This window comes from Varroa jacobsoni, unplaced genomic scaffold (assembly GCF_002532875.2).
Source record: "Varroa jacobsoni isolate VJ856 unplaced genomic scaffold, vjacob_1.0 scaffold_740, whole genome shotgun sequence".
NCBI lineage: Eukaryota > Metazoa > Arthropoda > Arachnida > Mesostigmata > Varroidae > Varroa > Varroa jacobsoni.
In genome coordinates, this window is record NW_019213642.1 from 328,949 (window position 1) to 350,865 (window position 21,917).

Here is a 21,917-nt window from a genome sequence, read left to right on the forward strand (position 1 = left end):
GCTTTTTGACAGAGTGCTCTTTTGCTGAGAACGGTGTAAAAATCACATACGGCTAATATTGAGTTCGCTTATATATACTTACTTACTACTTGAGTAATAGATACTAGAGAACGTTTTATACAGATTACATAAAGGATATTCTGTGAAAGGGCTGTTCAAGCAATACCGAAAGTTATCGCTTGAAGGGAAGTTATGATTCGAATATAGAGCTTGAATGAAAATGGGTAAAATTTTTATTCAGTTCATCAAGTTCTCCGACAGCAGACAAACAAATTGCAGTTCGAGCGTGAGGGCATGAACAACACAATTATTTCAGATTTGTGTCAGTTGAAAAAGCCTAGGTTCCGCTAAAAGTGTCGTACAGATGATTTTTCATCATTGCCAGCAGCATCTATTTCAAACCAAATAAGGCTTAGGCGACTTATAACGTAGTAAAATTGCGAAACAAATCAACTTACGAACCTTGTCATTTTATTGCAACACACAAACTTTATTTTCGAAAATAGAAACATAAGCTTGTCACTTTGCTACCATAAGCTGCATGCTAGTCAAACATAAATATACACATTATTCAATAATTAATAGTAGGAAACGAATCAGTTAGACAGGCATACGCTTAATAAAAACTCATGTTACATTAAACTATAACACAGCATCTAGTACAATCCAGATACACTCCAGTGACTATGGACTTTCTGCCGGGGCCACAGTTGTGCCACTGATTCATGGGGAGAAAGCCAACAGCACTGAATATTATTGAGCATAGACAACGCCTCAATGCAGTGATACGGTTTTCTTTTTTCCATTGTTTCATGCTCTACACGAGTATTTCGCCCTTTTGGTTTTCGAAAGACAGCGGGTGTCTATATATATATATATATATATATATAAAGTTTCGTCGAAAAATGATGGTGGTTGTTTTTAAACGTATCTCTCTACTGCTTGCTCACTTTTTGAGCGATATCATTTGAAAGCGGTCCTTTTTCATCTGTAAGCATGTAATGTGTATAGACATGAGAAAGTTACGTGTTTGAAATAATAAAAGTGCATTTTCGACACCTACTTTATTTCGCTTTTTTTTTTGCCGAAATCAACAACCTATGGAGGCATACTATAACATCTATGCCGTGCACAACGTTCACAGAGGACTGTTTGCTAAGTTTAAAAACGTCTTACCTTGATTGGTCATTTGCGGTTAATAAGAACTTTGGGTGACAAATGATGAAGGACAAGGGGACGGGGTGCCAAAAATCGACTATCGTTAAGCTTCTTAAATCCGTGAGATTTAATAGAGAAATTATAAGTCCGAGTGCCCCGCAGACCGAACAAGAAGCATATGGCTTTTATTATCCCTCAACATGTCTTTTATACAGAGCAACACGCAGCCATTAAGACAGACTTCGACAAAGAACTACGATGAGTAAGCACAAATAGCGCCTTTACGCTGATGCAGAGTAGAGGAACTCCGGAACTTACTCCGGGAAGTACCTCCTAAAGTCAGAGTCAAGTTAGACGTCTATCCGGGAAAAAAAAAAACTAGGATTTGCTTTTGGTGAAGCTAAGAGCCTCTTATACAAGGGGAAACGTCTAAGAAAGCACAGCAGTCGACAATGATTAGTGTGTGACACAATTACATTGAGTCCATGAAGTTATCTAGCGCAAAAGGCTGATGCCATACGCGCACGACATAAGTTGTTAGAGCAGCTAAGAGCTTGAATGTAAGTGTTTTTTTAGATACCAAAATATTCTCCTGTCTCGCGTTAACTGACTGCCATCCTTCTTAAGCACCGGCAAAAAAAAGTCGATCGCAATATGTTTAACAATGAAATGTTTCAAAAAGTGGGTGTGCGAGGTCATCACTAAACCCGAAAATTTCTTGCAAGACGGAGAATTAGTCGAGGTATAAGAGAAGATAGGCGTGAAACACGACGACGAATACATAATAAATTAATTTTGTGTTAGAATTTGTAAGTGCTGCGTCTTTGTCGGTAGAAAAACCACCATTACTTTTTGAGCAATCCTGCATGTCTATTAACAAAAATCAACGCCGACAGCACATATCCTTCTTCGGCATATATATATATATATATATATATATATATATATATATATATATATATATATATATATATATATATATATATGCTGATCATGAGAGTTTGTTATCAAGTGATAATACTGTCAGCTCAGCAACGTGGGTGACAGTAATGGCAAGTACTAACGGAGTATTAATATCACTATTATAATTATTCTTATCAGTATTTTGATAATTCTTCATTTGTATATATACAATATACATCTATTTACACAAAAACGCGCTATAACTAAGATGTATATAATTATAAATACTAACATGGTCGTTATCAAACAGAGATGTACATTTCATAGTCCACGCTGTTGTTTTGCGTGAACAGTGACGATGTCGTTATTAGTTCGTCGTAAGGGTTATTTCTGATTTGTCTGCCCCATTTCGAACCGTTCGTTATTTGCTATCCAACGCTGCACAACCCATGCAGCAGTTATGACGTGCCTGGTCAGTGACATAAATCCCATGAACTCAAATCACCTTCTCTCCGCTATGCCAGACCGAATTTTTTTTAAACTGCTCTTCCCTAACTACGCTTTTGTGGCCTCGTAAAAAAAAATACGACGAGTTCCTCTACTCATTGCAAGCATTCATTGCCATTTGTGAAGGCTGCGGATCCTTAACTTCGTTTGTCTCGGTCTATACCGCATCACATTTTGTATGTGTTTATAGACACGACTATAGGGCATATAAACCGATATCAAGATTGGAAAGTAATTACGTGTGGACTAGGCAGAATATTGAGAAATATCTGTGGTTCAATTGAAAGAACCTAACGTAGATACGCTTATGGATATGCTATTAGGCGTTCAATAATGAAGCCGTTTTTGGACATATTGGGTAATTAAGTGTCGCTGTTCATTAAATATTCAAGGCGCACAAGCTTTAAGAAGATACCAAAACCCTACGTGACTGTGGCGAAACTTCACATGGCCAAAAGCACTGTTTAAGTTCGAATCGGTATATAGCTAGTTATAAACCCAACAACCATCAGGAGTCGATCGTTTAGATTTTTTGCGTTACTCTACTGTAATTCATGTTATCTTCCTGTACCTACTTAGTGTGTCAGTGGTAAGTATTAGTGTCGAAGATCGTCATTGGGAACATCCATATTTGTGGTAATTAAATAGTGGCCGCTAGTTTTGTAGTTCTCTTCAAGAAAACTAACTCCATGCAGTATAAAATTCACTATTCGACATTCTTGTCGACTATCCTTTCGTCAGTTCCTCTCGTAGCCAGTTGGGAGCAACGATTTTCAATTGCCCGAGCAGTTTTGATAGTTGGACATTATAATGGAGGTAGAATTCCTTCAGGGCTGCAGCACACTGGGTACACATGTCGGGGTAGCGGCGACCCTTGCTTGCTCCAAGGCAGCGTCGTCGTCCGTTTACTTTTGGACAAAAAAAACCCTTGCGAGGATCAAACTCGAGGTGGTACTGATAATCCACGTAAGGTGTCACCTGCATTGATACGAGGGCAAAACAGGGGGAGAAGAAAACATGCAAATAAATACAAAACATTGGCTATTTAGTCGTCTGGCTAAATCGTACAAAGCAAAATTACGAAAAGCAAAGGCCACGTTCGTTAACGCTTTTATCACATTTATTAACTAATGCGGTTTACACTATTCATCATTTGTGATACAAACAAGGAGGCATTATGGGATGGCTATCCGCCAGGTTGTCTTCAGCAAAATTTACTCACCTGTAGGAAGTGCTCCAATTTATTCATAACCTCCACTGGTTTATGGCGGAGTTCCTCTCCGTCAATTATGAAGAGCTACAAACCACGAATGTTTATATTGTTATAGAACAGGATTAATTTGAAAATTTAAAAAAAACGTCACAATTGTCTGTGACACACTACTGTGCTGCTTGCTTGAGTGTTTTCCTAAACTGAAACGTTGCACAAACATAGCAGCTTACTGCTATTCTTATAATACGTAACGGCTACGGCGTAAATGTGTTGTGCGTATGTAATAAGCACATTCGCTTACCTGGCTATTAGGGAAAAAGTTTAGCCACCGTTGAAGGTGAACTGCATATAGGCCTGGTTGGAGACACCGATTCTGTAAATCCCTACATGTACCGTTGAACGTTTTAGTTAGTATTCACGGAAAGCTTTGTCTGTACAACACGAAGCAAAAGTGTGCAAAATTACACATATATTCATCTACTCGTACGCTCACCTTAGAGCCTTTGGTGAGGTGTCGTTGGCGCTAATAACTTCGAGAAACGAATGATCGACAGCTGCCGGATCCCCATGCGCTCGCTGATGCTGTTAACAACAATTCAACGAAGCTGAGATACTCAATAATTGTGACGTTACTAAGCTCTTTAGGTATGTATGTGTTCTCCCTGTCGACGAAAGTATTATCTCCACTAAGATTGAAGCGACGCTTACGTCTAAAACATATGCAACTAACCTTGCATAGACATATAAGCAGATGGTCAAGGAACTGCGTTTCTCACCTGATACCATGAGTAGGCCCTCTTTGCTGGATTGGTAAGTATAGCAACTAGTTTTGCTTTGGGCAGTAAGGCGTGTACCCGTTTCGGTGCTGCTTCGCTATCAAAATAGGTGGCGCTTTTTTCAAATAGAAGAAGCTGCGAGTCATTGCTTATAGAAAAAAATGAACGGTACCAATCGATGCCTTTGAGGTAGTTTTTATCGTTGTTAAAAAACTGCACCTCCTCGAAATGTTGTGCTGAATTCTCGTTCGACTCAATGGCCGGATGCTCTTTGAGGAACGAATAAAGAGCTGTTGTGCCCGTTTTCTGAGGACCGATCACTAATAGATGAGGCAGCTGAGCGCAGCTTTTGTTGCGACTCCAAATCAAACGATGTCTCGGATCATCGCACGGGTTCCCCCACAACGGGGTAGTCTCGTCCGGATACATGGTGAAATATTTTTCGCCCAGCTATGAATCGAGGAAAAACAGAGCGTAGGTTGAATAATAGTATGATTATAAGTTATGGGAAAACTACGTGCAACGCGCTCAGAGTAAACTTTGGCTTTATTCGATAGACTTTTTTGTTCTACATGTACATAAGTGTTTCATAACACTTCAACTTTTCACCGTTACCGTTTTATAATCATCACAACAACACGTAACTGAAAATTGTGCGTATCATCATGCTCGCACGAATGAAGTCTACTAGAATGCGAACAGTGGGATATTGATATAACTATCGTTACTAACCTGTAATGGTGGTATCGTCGAGAAATGAATATTTGTCCAACATTTGACAAAGCGTATTGCTGTTTCGAAGGTATACAAAGCGAGTCTGTCGTTCGCGTAGTTGGAAAAGTGGGTCATAAATACGTTGATGGTATTAAGCACCAACTGATAAAATAATTCCCCACCGTGAATCGATGCTTCGAGTTTATCGGATCCACCAGGATACCGCGCGTAAAAGTTAGTATGCGTGTAAAGCCCGCACGTTTGCCTCGGCAACACCATTATGCCACGATGAATAAAGCCACGACGAAATCGTGCCGGTCGCAAATGGGGGTACTCTTCTGTCGAAGTCACTCTGCAAATCAAAGAGATAAGTAAAAAATAAAGAGAATGATACGTTTTTGTTTAATCCTGCAATTCGTACTCAACAAAAGAGGCAGACTCACATAAAGCACACGGCTCATTTCCTGAACTTATCATCAATACTGTTGAAGATTGTTCATAAGTTTATATATAATGTCACACGATATACGTATGAACTTGCGTTAATAAATATTGTCGATCTAAAGTTCTTTACAGTTTGAATGTCGTTTCCGTTAGAACAGGACAACTAAATGAAAGTAGAGTACTGCAGACGATCCCGTTCATTCGGTAGACTAATCACGAGAGTTCAGCTAGATAATGCCTGAAATCGTATCTCAAGTCGCACGCGTGCCCCAATGACAGATTTCAAATCGAAACGTGTTTAGCCTTACGCTTTTCCATATTCCTGAAAACGATACTCATCTCCTCGATACTGCAAGAATGGATCTATTATTTACCAATTGCTAGAACTTATTTAAGACTGCGTCACGTTTGTTAACTTTCGGTGACACTTATTTTACCCAAAACAGTGTCTTTTTCATAAGGTTAATTGCATCTGCTGTTTTACGAAGTGCAAAATCTACGTACCCACAGCGGCAAAATAGGGTCGTTTGCTAATTGGTGGATTACTTCGTGTAAAAGTAAAAATAAGTCTAGTCAACCTTCTTCCGTCCCTACTCGAGTTCTTCAAGCTAGCAGTGGATCTTGATTGAGTTTATAACTCTCGTTATACAGTAACATTCGACCTGATGGGAAACGTCTTAAAGACACTGATTACTTGCAAATGTATTTTTCTGTAAATTATCGCATCAGACTTTTCAGCACGTAGATGACCACAGAATCATTTACCGAATGTACACGTAGTACAAGATTTCAACCCAAACTAGCTTTGTGATACTGCAATCCTCGTGCGGTTAGGTTCACGCAACCTTCGGTGGGTTGTCAGAAAATAGCTAGATGTGTGCATTTGCTGGTGTAAATCCCCTACTTGACAAAAACTTATGTGCTGTCATTTTCAGTGATAAAAATGGCGTACAGAAAAATCTGCGTTTGAATATTCGGTCTTCAACGTTACCAAATATTTTTGTATAATACCAAATAAAATTATCTCTACAGACATTGTAAGAATAAAATGTACCAGGAAGATTTGTGCGCGGCGAGTAAGCAGGTAAATTTATAAGCGTAGTCTCCTCTTAAATTTCTTACGTCCCATATAGATATACATAATACTCCTCTCATGTAAACCTAAAAGCCATTCATATCACCATTTATGGATCCCTTCGTGTAAATTAAGTTGTTTCTTTCCTAATTTAGTTGTAGAATTTACATTTATAGAAATATCTTAATTACCTCACGTCCCAAACCCTCTTCCAGGCATCGTATAGCGGCTCATGTACTGGATACACGCCAGAATGGTGTGGAGCCACAGAATAGTGCTGATCAGCACCCAGCCCATGCTGAAGGGCAAACTCACGATTGAGTCGCATCTCATTCTCAAGCACTGTCTCGTTCTCAAACAGATGTGCTTGCGTGTGTCCGAACATATGGCAAAACCACCAGAACTCGTTGGCGTAAGCTGCAATGAAGTCGACATTTAGATCATTAGGACAAGTATGAGCAAATGCCTGACTCACTACCAGAAGAAAAGTCCTAAGACCTAATCTAATATTCTCGGAACAAAAGAATAATGTCAAAATGCGATCTAGCCTTAATTCTATTACACGGTGACAGATCTTTTTTGCGAATCTTAATAACTTGATTCGCTCCAAACATAAACTGAGACCTTCCTGTTACACGATCCATCTCGAACCTCTGTGCATATAATAACAACGAAAGCGACCGATTCATTATAATATTATGTTACTTGAAACGTTTATATGAAAAGGTTTTTGCTAAGGAAAAGGTTGGAACTTACAAAGCAACAGGTCTTCGCCCCTGTTTTCGGCGGGATACCCACGATGAAAGTGCCTTCCTGAAAATCCCAGATTAAAGCGAAATCCGGGCACCATTTGGCGAATTCTCGCTTGAGCAGCTCGCAGTTGTTCTACATCGGATATTTGCATTCGGGTTCCTCGTTCCGATACGAATATATCATCAATATCGATCAGCAAATGTCGTTCCAATGGCGGCGACAGCTTGCCTGAAGGTGATCAGGAGTGGACAGTAAAAATAACTAGCGCCTGATTCTAAGTAGTGACTCACGCAAGAGAAACGTTTGCTAATTAGAAAAAAATAGTTACAAAGTATACAACGTTCTTTATGTACGGTTATGCTCGTGCGCAGGCACCTGGTCGCAAATTCGTTTATCGGCGATAGTACATACCATGTGACAAATAGGAAATGCTGTCGAGGAAAATTAATTTGACAAGCCAGAACGCATTGAATCCAGTACCGAAAATCACGCGCCGTACGCCGTCGTGGAGACCTTCGTCCTGGACGATTGCGCTCATTGGTTGCGTGTGCGTTGGAGAACGAACCTAAATAGTAAGCGATCCGCACAACGTGTCACCAGACCAACAGATGCTTATCCAACACTTACCAAGCAAGTGAACCCGAATCGACAATCGAGAACCATCAAAACAAGAATATGACAAAGACGTCTTTGCAGTTGCATTAAGAAGCGATAGAATGCACTAAAACTACGACACCGAAGGAAACATACTAATATTATTATAACTATATAAGCTATCAGTTATAATAAGACTGCCTTACATTTGTGCCAGCTATATCGCCAGTTGAACCGAACAGTGATAAGGGACGAATGAACAACTGGCCTGTACAGTATTAACTGAGCGAAAATACAGAACTATAGTAGATGTGAACGACTTCTAATACGCAATGACACCAACCTGCATAACGGGCGTGAACGTCGAATGATTTGAAGTGAAGAGCGTCCACTCGCCAGGGAAATCACCTTCGTGTTCACCAGCACGACACATTCGGAGAACTGGCGAAAGCGGATTTAACGAAGGCCGAGATGCCACACTCACGTTGGCATAAGCCACAAGATTAAGTGATGGTATTGCTCGCGGTCGAGGATCTCCGGATGGGCGGACAAATCTGCCAGGAATGATTATAAAATAACTTTACCGTGCTAAGGTAGGCTTGCAGCAACTCGCCTCGGAACTTAATCATTATAACAAATCAAAAAGATAAAACTATCAAGAACAGACAAAAACAATAGACAAACGTAACAGTCCCGAAAGATATTTAATGCCAAATAAAATAACAACGGGCTAAACTAGGCTTAAATCATGCTACGACTATTAATAAACAGTGGTCCATACCCGATAATGCCAACGGAATACTCCCGTGCATATTTGTCCAAGAGCTCCCGATTCCATTTATGCAGAACCAAATATCGGTCGATGTTTTCAAAGACAATTACAGCAAAGCGACCTATTAGAAGTTGCCGAAACAAATGCGAATGTAAGTGGTATTTTAAGTTTTTTTTTTTCTTCGCAACAATGTAGCACGTACGAAATATGATTGTACGAAAATCAACGTCTAAATGATAACATTATCAAGAGACTCACCCCGATCGAGATTAGTGAGCGTTGGCAAAGTTCGAGTTGACACTTCGCTACGATATCTGTAATAGTAACAATCAATTATGTGAACATAGTTGCGCCTAAATATGTTATTCAATCATAATCCAATTTACAGGACTAGGTTTTTTCTGTTGACTAGAACATTTGGTGGTTGGAGCGGTTTTTCAGCGTTTCCAATTACGACACATTTTTTTCCGACAAGCAACGAAAAATAGCCCTAGCCCGCCACAGACGATTACCAGGAATAGAACGTTTTTTTGCACAACACAGCTGCCTGCAAGCAAAAGCGCCACTCACCTAATTCTAGCTGCTTCGAGGGTTTCGGTGATAAGCCGTCCGAGTTTAGAATAAGGCGTCTCGACAAACACTAATACCCGTGCGTCCAGACGGAGTTGTGCAGATGAGACGTGCACATTTGCTAGAATCGAAGAGCTCTCGCCTAAACATTAAGGAAGAACCAAAAAAGATTTTTTAGATTGGCTTATTTATTATCTCAGCTCACTCTAATACTTAATTGACAACCGGCTGTAGCTAAGCAAATAAATCGCTTTCGTCGAAACTTCAAATAACTTCCACAAGTATTTTCGCCAAATGAGGTAACAACTACGTTACAGTTTATAAACTTTAAACGAAGAAGTAGTAGGAGGAATAGGCTAGGCAAACTAGTATTGGTAGTGCAACCGCTCGTTTGCATACAGTATATGGGCTTCTTGCTATTATTTTCATTCTCTCGCAAAAAGTCACCTCTTGCTATGCATAGTTACTCTGTCCGATACGATAAGGGTAGTATTGACAACAAAAGCCAATCAAATGTTCAACACTTACGAGATAAACGACACCTGTTGTTTTCTAGTTTTTCCGTCTACAACATTTAATATACGGCCTTTAGACATGTTTCTGGCTTCTGCTGGCAGGGTCACTTTTTTTCTCATGTCAAACGAAGTGATTACACGTAGCACAAACTTCTAGGTGAATCTTTCACGCAGAATGGAAGTTAAGGTTTATAAAGATAAGCAATTCATGTATACAGCTTGTTGCACTGTGTGCAGGGATTTCTTCTTCAATTGAAATAATAATGCATTACGATAATGTAACGTACGCATGTGATTTGCGTACCGTAGACAGTATATCTCCCTATGTTAATATTGATACATTAGTAAATAGATTTACTCCCAGCAGGGTGTGGCCACTGCTTCACAGGCACGTACACAAGCTTAACCGAGCCAAATGTTGTAGTCGTACGCAGGACAAAACAGCGACTTACGAAAATAATCGGCCTACTAATCCTAATGGCTACGAAGGACTTCATGTTGTGTCTGGCGTCGGCGGTAGCGGCGGCTCAGGCCAAGTAGAAATGCATTGTATAAACAGTGCCGCAACGATTTTACGACTTTGGGACACTCTACGTATTGGGGTATAAATTGATCTGTCCGAGCAATCGTAAAGGCATAGGTAACGTATTTGGCACGCACTCACGTTACGGCTGATAAGAAAGAAGGCCACACAATAAATGTCAAGGTAAAATGCTATCCACGCCAATATAGCCAATCGTGTTTAATTTGCTTTTTTATCTAGAGTCAGCTCCAAAAATATAATCTTGTTTGGTAGGTAATACAATAGATGCTATGACCTAAATAAGACTTTTTACTAAGTCATCACATCCGCATTCGACCGACAAAAACAAATATGTCAAGTATGATATATGTAGCCGTGAAAGCACATTCATTTTTATCAGATGCCTTATTGATTTCAGTTGTACGCTTTGAATGTAGTTTTACAGTGGTCTTAAAAATTGGGAATGTGTTATAACATATCCCTAAAGCCCTTCAAGCCAATGTACATGCTTAACTCTATTTTCAAAATGCTATTATTTGAATAAAACAAGCCAAATTTCTCGGCGCTATTAAATGTGTCAACGGATTCATTTGTCCACCGAAATTTCAAGTTTTTCCGACACTTACGTATTTCTAGTGAAGGTTATTTCTCTCTAGCAATTTAAAAGGATCTCTATCCGTATGAATGTAAAATGCTGAGAGCTCGACACACACATAAAACATAGGGGGCGCCCAGCAAAGAAGCTGGTTACATTAATGACCAGGTCAAACAGTTCTTATCATCTTTAGTCCTATCAATTTTTATACAGGCGTAGAATCCGATCCAAACCTTAATTAGTACGGTCGGGAGTTAATATAGATAGGCAAATACACAACTTTGTTTGTAGTCCTCATAGCAACCGCCTGAGTCTGTTTGACAGTGGTTTTTTGCAATAAGTCCTAGCTAATGATTCGAATAACATAATACGAAAACTGACAAGTAGACATAATATCTTATAATTCATATTCAAGGGTCCTCAGAATTATACATCGCTAATCTACTGCCACTGAGAGGCTTGAACTATACCAGCATTCGATCCTCTTGCAAACTTTTCTGTGTCTGTTATTTACAAGTTTAAATTATTATGAAAAGGAATAGTAACATTTCCCATGGCGCGTAGAGTGGCATAGTAAACAAGCAATTAACGCAAACTGACCGCTAGCAGAAGGTGTCGTACATAGGTCTGTAAATTTATTCGTTCCTTTAAGTACCATTTGCAAGCTTCGTAAGTTAACAAGCAGTTGCAGAATAACACGACCCTCTGAGATAACTCTAACTGGCAAAGCATAAAGTTTATTTCGCTCTGGCAGAAAGCAGACTGACTTCATATTGTTATGCTGTAGAAAAACTATCGAAGAAGATCCAAAATTAACTAATGTATTCGGATTACAAATAACATGCGTCAGGCTCAGACCTTTAGAAGAATCAAATATTCATTCATCATAGGTTCTAAGTATTTACCTGGATGGGTAAGCAAATATTTAAAGGGCAATGCAATAATAATGCCACTGAAAGATCAAGATACTATCAGATCTGATGATGGCAAGAATGCAAACAGTTTAGAAAATCTTTCTTGGCCATTAGCTAAGGCAACAATAAAAAGCTCCACATGTCGAACTAATAAAAGCTGAAATGCCTTCGGATCGCCTGTTAATGCTAATTCTTTTATAGCTGGCCATTCTGGAGAATCTGAATTTGAAAAGCATCTTTGCAACTTTATGAAAAGCTTTATACGCAGCATTATCAACCGTGGGGAATACCTGTCTATATTGGTTAATACCTTCAATTAGTAAGAACTGACAAGGGCCTCCTGAAGCAGGTAACAGCAATTCAATTTCGTATGTTAGTCTGACAGTCAAAGCATGATCTTCTAGATAATGAACTGCTATAAAAGACTTTTAGGATTGAAGCAACAATCTTAGCAAAAATAACACGTACATTGCCCTATTTATTAACGCAGGCCTCTAAAATTATTGTTACCATTTAAAGAAGAAAGTTCAAAAAAGGAAGTAAAAAAAGGCCTGCTAAATGCCACATATGCTTGCCCGACCGAACCTCCCCCCCCCCCGGTCTGGACTTAGGAGCTTCAATTACCACATCGCCAAATCCATCATTATATCTCCTGCAAAAGCAACTGATTTGCAGAGTATTATTACCATTTGCGATACCACTAAAATAAATTACCACCATTTAACGATGGAAGCTCTAAAAGAAAAGTAACAAATGATTTACCAGATACCACATATACTTGCCCTGTCAAAGTTCTGCCACTTGGAGCAGCTTGCCAGGTTCCAAGTACTGTATCATCAAATCCATCTCCATTAATGTCTCTTGCTTCAGAAACTGATATCCCTGCAATCCCCATCTGCAATCTCTCAAGAAGAACTGAAAGGTGTTTTACCAAACACTGCATATGCTTGCCTAGCATCAGTTCTGCCACTGGGAAAAGCATTCTATGGACTAATAATTAAGCCGTCTCTGCCGATGTTCCCTGTTGATAATACAGATATTTTTGCATTATCAGCTATTACTAATAGCTGCAATACCATTATCACCCAAGGACAATAAATCTAAATAAGAGGCAAAAAATGATCGACCAAACACCACATACACTTGCCCGGCATGACTTCTGCTACTTGGATCAGTACCATACGCACCAATTAAGTCATTTCTGCCATCATCGTTAATGTCTCCTGCTGCGGATACCGACCAGCCTGCCCAATCACCAGCTGCAATACCATTTGTTATAAAACCACATTGTCATTCAGCATAATTAACTCTAGAGGAGAGGTAAATGACGATTTACCAAACATCACATGTGCTTGCCCTGCACAACTTCAGCTATTTGGATCAGCATAAGATGCCCCAATAGTTAAGTCATCTATGCCGTCTCCGTTGATATCTCCTGCTAATGCTACCGATCTTTCTGCTAAATCATTCACCAAAATACCGTTAGTCACCAAACTAAAAGCAACTGAAGTTAAAGGAAATGATAGTGCGAATAGGTCATATATACTTCTTAACCAAAAGATTTAATCTTAAGCAGCTAATCTGAAGTCTTACACTGCAATAAAACCAGCTAAATTTCCTTGGGCCTTCTTTAGCAACTTCAAATAATATAACGATTATTATTTATTTAAAATAGTTACACATTAATTCGCGATTTTAATGATATCGCACCTAAGTCAGCCTATTATATCTATTCCATTGATTGAAAGTGCTTTGAAAACTTTATAATTTCCTCGATTCACACAGTGGCCAGCTCTTGTCATTCGAGCATTATCCGCAGATTTTCGCCATATATTGCACAGTTTGCCAGCTTTTCAAAATGTTACCCCGATTTTGATCCGGATTATTACTATGGTAATAGCTATCATAGAGAATATCGTTACCAGCCAACCACTGATCTCAGTCTATTTTTTATCAATATAGGAATAGTACCGAAAAGCTTTAAATACTGATCAGAGAGGCCGTAATGCGTGATACTTACATTACTTACTCCGAATATTGTCTACAATCTGCTATGCCTAAATCATATCAAAACTTTTGTTTTGATATGTCTTCATAGAGCTGCACTAGCTTAGTAATCAGAGACCATACAGCTCGTGATATCCATAATCCTTTCTTCTACCAACCTAAAGCAATTGTTGAAACGTACCTCGAAGTATATGTATGGTTATGGTCCATATCCCGGGTCTATAAAAAAAAAGTTCGAAAATTAAAAGAGGAATTTGATACAACATAGCAATATGAGAAATATTAGATTCAGAAATTTGGTATTCTAAGTAATCTCAGCCGGAGGTAATGAGGAATTCTGTGGACCTATTTTTACATGAATCTGAAAGTTTGGTTTATTCGGCTTGAAGGTATAAGCCCAGGACACAGAGCTGCCAAGAAATTGTCTCGCGAGCAATATCGCGTATGTTAGATTTGGTATATCTCTTTTAGTTGTACAATAGATATTAAATTCACGCCCAGCAAGAAGCAGTTGCTTAAAAGCCGTAAGCGGTTTGTTTTTCATGTTTTTCTTAAGCCGTGTCACAAACTTAATACCTTGACTTCTCAGTGTTTCTGTTAGTTTTTTTACTGATATATGCACGGTTTCCGAATAAAAGGCCGGTCAGACCATTCAGTCAGCTTACCGACAATGGTTCGATTGTTTGTATTGTACCAGGAATCAATGTGAATGACATAATCTCTCCTTGAGCAGTACCAAGTATACCCAGCTTTTTTAAAACCTTATTGAATGATATCGAAAGTGTCACAAGCATATTCATGTTGCATAGTTTGAGTACTTGTTATATTAGTGATATGCTTTTGCAACTATGAAAAGCAGAAAGCACGCTATATATATAATATAAAAAAATACAAATTTAGTAATCATTATTCTGTACAGTTGCACCGCTAACAGTGAGACCGTGTTTAAGTGAAAGGAAAACCTTATAACATTATTTTCTAAATATATATTTCCTTTGCTTTTTTAGTTTTTATTATTACTCGAAATATTGGATATTTCGAAATTACTAGTAAAAACAATACGCTTCGTATACTTTAATCTATTAACATGCTCAATCAAACATTTCACGAAAAGTGAAACTATTCTACAGAGGGCGTTCCCTGTTTTCATTACACACTAGGAAAATACACGGTCGTTTTTTATTTTACGGTGCCAAACAGACCAACCTTACATTACGTGATAGATCGTTTCCCATAGTAGTTTTTCTCAACTTCTTATCTTTTTTCGTAATCTTTTTGGTAAAAATTTTTAGCCTCCATTTAGTTCTAGACTCTATTTGCTCAAAACAACATTAATCATACATTTTACAGGCCTGTATTGAGCTGTATTTCCCACATGCGAGGCAGCATGCGGATCAATAGTGAAATAGGAGTTCAATAGATGATATCCAGGCAATATTTTAATAGTATACCTAATATTACTACCCACATAACACAATACTGTACTCTGGAAGTCTGGACATTCATCCTTGACACCCTGTTCCACAATATCAATTATACACTCAGTCCGTGTTTTGATGCTGACGAAACAAACGTTTTGTGTTCACTGAGAACTTAGTTTTGTGTTTCTTATTCTTACTATCCCAGGTATATTTTTACCTCTGTTCCTCGTAACAACAAGACTCAACACGTCCCTCCTTAAAAATTATATATCTGTACTTTACTAAAACTCTGAGCATTTTATCTACTTTACATGTAAATCAGCTTCGATACTGGATCGATCTACCCAAAAAGTGCACAGTGCTACCATAAGTAGCCGATTTTACTTCTTGCATGCATTCAACCCTCGAATCGCTCCCTACTAGTGAATCCGTTTAAGCCAAATCAATTATACAGGTAATTGATGTATAGATATAGTAAGAGTAAACAGAAGTAGCGATACAGTCACGCGAACGTGGGCATCAGTACATAAGTAAATGCAGGCTACAGCAATCGTCCAGTTCAAATAGCTGTATTACGAATTGATGGATTTGTGAATTTCCCGTTTTATTTCTTGCTTCTCCGTTTCCTTGGCCACTTTTAAAACAAACTCTACACTGCAGTTTGCATACCTTCTTACAACCAGCGGGTGTCTTTGTTTGGGCCCCCAACCCTAACGAATTAGTTGAGAAGGCTTGGATAAAGTTATAGCCACCGTGTTAACCACAATGATCACAGCTTATGTATATATAACGAGGACAATAGCAACAAACATTAAGTTGATAATAGCGGCGGCACGAGTGCAAGCAAGAATGCGTTAGTAATCAATAAGAGCACAAGCCATTCCGACCTATGTTAGATTTACTTTTGGTGCTGATGTGCATTTAATCATTCGGCCCCATATGCTATTCATTAATACAAAGATAGTTTTGCTTGCAAAAAGACCACTAGCATTTTACCTGGAGCTATTTCGATGTCACACTCTATCAAAGGTTCTGGGACTAATTAACCTGGTGGTAACGATGGTCATAATCTTTTACGAATTTGACTGAACTGGATTAAAAACAATTCAATAAAATTCATTAAAATGGCGCAAAAAGCCGTTTCTTCTGATCCCGGAGTTGTGATTTCTTTGTGGATGCAGAAATCAACGGTTGTTTCAGAAATCAACGGTTGTTTTCGAGAAAGGAGTATCACCAATTGAATGATCCAGACAAGTCCCAACTGTTAACATTTTTTTAACCTTTTCGAGTATTTTTGCGCTTTTAAATGACTAGATTTTGAGGACTTTTCATCTACTACAAGCTTAAAGTCTCATTCCGTTGGATTTTTCACCCCGGCTCTTCTGAGTCAATCTTCAACAGGTCTACGTGGACCAATAACGTTTCACTCAGGTGTACTGCTGAGAAGTTTTTGTGAATTTACAGATATGATTTGGCATAGTTTGTGGATAATTTAGGCTTTGAATTGAAGCAGCTATTGAAGCGACCAATAACTCCACCAAGTAGATACGTTCGTGAAGCTTTTCCGAATACACGTATTCGTTCGAACATCTATTTACAATAAGATTCAATTTATAAACAACAACTGGCATCAATGTTGTCTGAATGCTCTGGACTGCATGAAAATAAATGAGTAATGTATTGGTAAATAAATCAAGCTACTAAGAGGCAATTAATATGTCGAAAGAAGATATAACGCTCTAGGTAAATTGGAACATTCGCTATTAATTTTGATACAGTGCATTAAGGCTGATGTTTATCCTGATCAAGAGCCCCGTTAGAGGTAAAAACCACAAGTTGTTTTTAAATCTTTCTTTTCTAAATTCACAATTTTTTTTTTGAATAACAGTAGATCTAACTTATCTTGAACCTGCACATATATACAATCTCTCACCAGATTTCAGAGGAAATACGGGGGTAATCGGACATTCAAACGTAACCTCAGGAGGTGGACTCCTTTGCAGTCCCCAGGACCTGGAAACGAACGATCCACATGGACGTGTTAGGAGAACTTATTGCAATCTAAAATCTGCCATAAATGTGCATGACTTTAAGAAAGTTCTGCATTCCTTTCAAAGCCATAACATATTCTTCCTAGAACTATATTTTTTAAGAATAGCCCCGGGAAATGGATTGGTATGTACTCAAAGTGCACAACGTTACAAATCTTTGAATTGTTCTTTCATATCTGCACCATCGTGATGTGCTTTGAGATGTAGTATTTGTGCACGAGACAAATGTAATGCATATTTGTTTCAGTCTAAGAGTCTTTTTGATTGTAATGACTCTTCTAAACTTTCCCGCATTCAAATAACATTTTATAGGAGTTGGTATATGTAATACCCATGGGATATTTGCTTAAAAAATATTCATGTGTTGATCTTGCACCATCGGCGATATTAAAAACGAATCTCTGCGTAAAGACGCGTGCAAATCGCATCTAACGCAAGTTATTCAATCAGTTCGCATATTTAGACCCATTCATTGCTCTTGGATGTAAACACACATATTTGAAAAAGTATGATTGTCTTTGATCGTACACAATGGTAATTTTTCCTGGCAATGCTCTGATCATGCTGAACTCAATTTGAGGGTAATTTTTGGTTTTGAGCGAATCAACACTGAACAAATAGTTCTTTGTCAACATACAAATTCGAATTGGCTCCCTCAGACTAGCAGAACGCGACCTCAACAGTGCGTTACCTTAAGGAAACTAAGATCATGTAATTGTGTCAGATTTGATTATATATTTATATTTAGATCATCACTTGCATAATGGTACCTATATTATTATTTACGTAGTCTTTTAAATTATGTTTTAAAAACTGTGAAATGTTTTCAACCCTAACGTAGGACGACTAGTTCACACGATCACTTATGTACTTACATTACTGTAGGGAATGCACCATTTTTTTTAATATTCCTATTGTCGACTAAGTAACGCTCAGCACCGATTTTCACGATAAATAACGCTGTCAGCTTCTCAAAATTTTTAACCTCACAGTACCCTTCACCTTCTACGAATATGGACCGACCTGTTCCGTTCGGATTAAATTAGCAATGCCCGTTCATGTTTTGTGTTCGGGGCACAATCGTGGTGTGTACATGACATTCGACTCTCAATAGAGTGCAATATAAAACAACGGACAAATGCTCGAGGGTAAGCACAGTATAATTTTATGAATAACTGTTATAAAGCTCAGATAGTCTGAGATAACTTATATATGTACTTGTTAAAGTTACTGTTATAATTAATTAAAAATCATATTATTTAACTGTACCCAACATGTTTTTTAGTTTATGCTCTTTAACGGTTAATAAAACAATTCTCATTAAGTTGGAATATGCCCTTAAAATAATACGTGGAAGTTATACAGATAAAAAGATATAATACTGCAGCTACACACTCTTGAATGCTAGAGGTGGTATCTAGCACGATGATAAAGTAGAGAAGAGTGGCGACACCCAGGAGAACGGCAAAAATTAGGCCTCTCCTGGGAGATACGTGGTATGGCACACAGAGCCACCGCATCTGCAATGAGACAAAAAGTCAGAGTATTTTAAATTAGACATTAATCTAGTTAAGTCATTTCGTCTCTCTAATAGGTAACTGACATTTGTTACAGTTGCTAACAGACATTCAACAACAGTAGGAACAATGCAATATAATAGCAATGGCCCTATAGCAACTCATTAAATTCTTTATTATTGAAATTATCTATACACTCAGTCCCTTATCTCTTCAATTCAGTAAACTCGATAAAAGCCGCTGTATATATTTAGGACATGGAAATGAGGTTTGGCGTTGCCGTCAACTAACAGATTGTGTCATCTCGATTGCCGTATCAACGATCCATATGATTCGTCACATAATCAATTCACATTAGGAGATGTCAATAGGTGGTTCACTTTTTTCTTTAATAAGTTTTCGCATTTTCGGTCTTTAAGTTATAATTCTACAACACAATACATGTGAAGTTACAGTTTGGCAGACAGGGCTTTGACCTTCGCTTTAGTTGATTCGGCAGTGCGTTCTTCTACTTTGGGCCTCGAGATCCAGTCACTTCCCTGCTGGATATCAACATTCGAATATGCGTTTTTTGAATGTTTGCACCATTCGCATATTGTGCTCTAATATATGCTCTCGCATAATATCTTAACTAAAGTTCGATGGTACGACAAGTTGCTCACTCAGCGTTAACTTTCGAGTTTTTTTTAACTCATTTCTTTTCGAGTAACCTTTCTTTTACTCACAAGTTCACTGAGTACCAGACAAGACCACAACGTCTGTTGCGGGCGAGAAATTCAAAGTCCGTTGGATTCGCTTGTAACAGCCTTATATATGTGTGTGTGTGCGTGTTTTGCCAACTTTATTTATCAAGTCACATGTGCAGGCAAACATAAAAGCAGCATTAACGCTTTGTATCAGGGTAACAGCCAAACATACCATCTACCATTAGAGTTTACATATTACATATTGTGGACCACGCTACAAACACAAGCTAACAGACAACCAGATGTACGAAGAAGCTCCGTTCTAAGTGGTTGTTCCACCATGTACGTAACGAATTGCTGTTCAAATAGTAAACGCTTACACATGCATTTTTTTTTTCATTTCACAGTCAGCCAAAGCATGTCACTTAAAGGAAAATCTTGTCAATTACTACGTAAATGTCATAAAATATTCAGCTCGATGAATGTCAGAGGCTAACTATCAATCATTTGCCGGTTGTTACTGACTGCTGTTCAGATTCCGGCTAATATACCCCTACTGCACGAAATGACAACACTTCTAATAGCAGCCCTATCGCAATATGCCGCAACAATATCAACAATAATATGAGCAAAAATAATATATTGCAAAGGTACTGTTTCTGCAGCAAGCGGTTCATTAGCCCATGCTGTTCTTTCTAGCTGGTTCATTCTCGCAGCTTGACTGCCTTTCCGCCGCTGCGGGTTGGAGCGCGCATTAAAGATGTCCAACACCGCCGCGAGCACGTCATGGCCATGCGTTTGTCTTTTGATATACAGATATTGAATACTGAGTATGGGTTTATCCTATTTTTGAAATTACAGCAAGATCATAGTAACAACCGTGTTACAATATAATCATGAAAACTGAACAGACATCGGTGAAGTTCAGAAATACTAAGGTAAGTGAGACAACTTTTTGACACACGACCAACTTTGTTTTCTGGACGTACAGACGCTGCGCTACGGTGGGTGTATTTGCAATTTATTCCTGAATAATCCATAATGCTTTAGATTAGTTTGGACGACATATATACAAATTGAGATAAACATAAGTTTCCTGTAACTGTTCAGTAAAAGCGACGCGGTTTGACGATGCTCCGGTCCACGATCAGTCTGTTGAAATTTTGACATGAGCGACTGACTTAAGTAAACAGTCAACCCAAAACGACATCGTGCTTGAATTTGTGCCCCGGGAATTCTGTCGCACAATATTGTTTACTTAATGGATAGTTTTTAAATAACTGGGATACGACCCTAGCTGTAATTTTTTACTGAAAAGATATATGAATAAATCAATTAGATCTGCCAAATGCACAATTAGACTGACATTATTAATGAGCTACATCAGCTTCAGGCATAGATATATCAGAACTGAGTAATATAAATACGGCAATTTATTAAGGGATTAATTTATGAGAATCGATGATTCGCAAATACTATTTGCTAAAAAATTTAGTTTTATTTTAGTAATAATTACACCCTGAGCGAGTCACATCAAACCTATATCACACTTCAGAATGATGCTGTGGTTCAGTCAGCTACATAATAGCTTAATGTTTTAATTATGCATCAGCGTTTTCCTTTAACTAAAACCTTGTTTGTTTATTACTGCTGGATTAAGGCCTTTTTCGCTCCAATTTACCTCTTCAAAACATTATTTTCCTGAATTCTCTCCGTGCTGTGCTATACATGATTTCGGGATGTTTCGGTGCTCGTAGCCATCCTCGATTAGGCTGGCCACCGCTGCACTTGGCGCCAATCCCTTATTGTCCAATCACCAAAAACTATATCACAACATGGATATTCTTCTAGCAAACACAACGTTGCCCATCGTCATGACAAACAGAGTACAGACATCGACCATCGAACGTTACTTCTACATCTGAGATCATCGCCATTTTTAATCTATGCCACGGCAGTATCCGTCGTTTAGATGACTGGAACCTGTGGAGCAACTGTATCCTCTATTGGTTTGAGGCCTCTGAACTCTGCTTATTGCCACTATAAATAGCAAATGGCAAATGTAATAATAATCTCAAATTTCAATGAATCATTTACCATTTGGTAGTGGCCTTATTTCTTGGGACTTCACAGAGACGTTACAATCTAATAGGATAATCGTGCGTTGGCGGAGTGATAATCTTTGCGGGAAATGAAGCTTCCCTCATCT

At 38.4% G+C, this 21,917-nt stretch overlaps 1 protein-coding gene across 1 annotated transcript; it reads right to left on the reverse strand.

Moving 5' to 3' along the window:
- Positions 1–449: 449 nt before the first annotated feature.
- On the reverse strand, positions 450–21,839 carry sfl (N-deacetylase and N-sulfotransferase sfl). Its single transcript, XM_022838036.2, has 16 exons — positions 21,390–21,839; positions 18,901–19,025; positions 17,388–17,467; positions 9,480–9,621; positions 9,168–9,223; positions 8,919–9,030; positions 8,481–8,691; positions 7,955–8,108; positions 7,547–7,771; positions 6,982–7,207; positions 5,290–5,623; positions 4,558–5,007; positions 4,275–4,363; positions 4,083–4,164; positions 3,791–3,865; positions 450–3,546 (listed from the first exon to the last, which is right to left on the reverse strand). Exons 2-16 carry the CDS (start codon positions 19,023–19,025, stop codon positions 3,295–3,297), a joined length of 2,613 nt encoding a protein of 870 aa, XP_022693771.1. The 5' UTR covers positions 21,390–21,839; the 3' UTR covers positions 450–3,294.
- Between the last annotated feature and the right edge of the window lie 78 nt (positions 21,840–21,917).

What these genes read in the sequence shown, in the direction of transcription:
- sfl (XM_022838036.2), bottom strand. Translation starts at nt 19,025, where the DNA reads ATGCGGTGGCTCTGTGTGCCATACCACGTATCTCCCAGGAGAGGCCTA. An exon ending in ACCTCACCAAAGGCTCTAAG is followed by an intron (nt 4,165 to 4,274) that starts GTGAGCGTACGA and finishes CGGTACATGTAG; the next exon opens with GGATTTACAGAATCGGTGTC. An exon ending in ACTTTTTCCCTAATAGCCAG is followed by an intron (nt 3,866 to 4,082) that starts GTAAGCGAATGT and finishes CGTGGTTTGTAG; the next exon opens with CTCTTCATAATTGACGGAGA.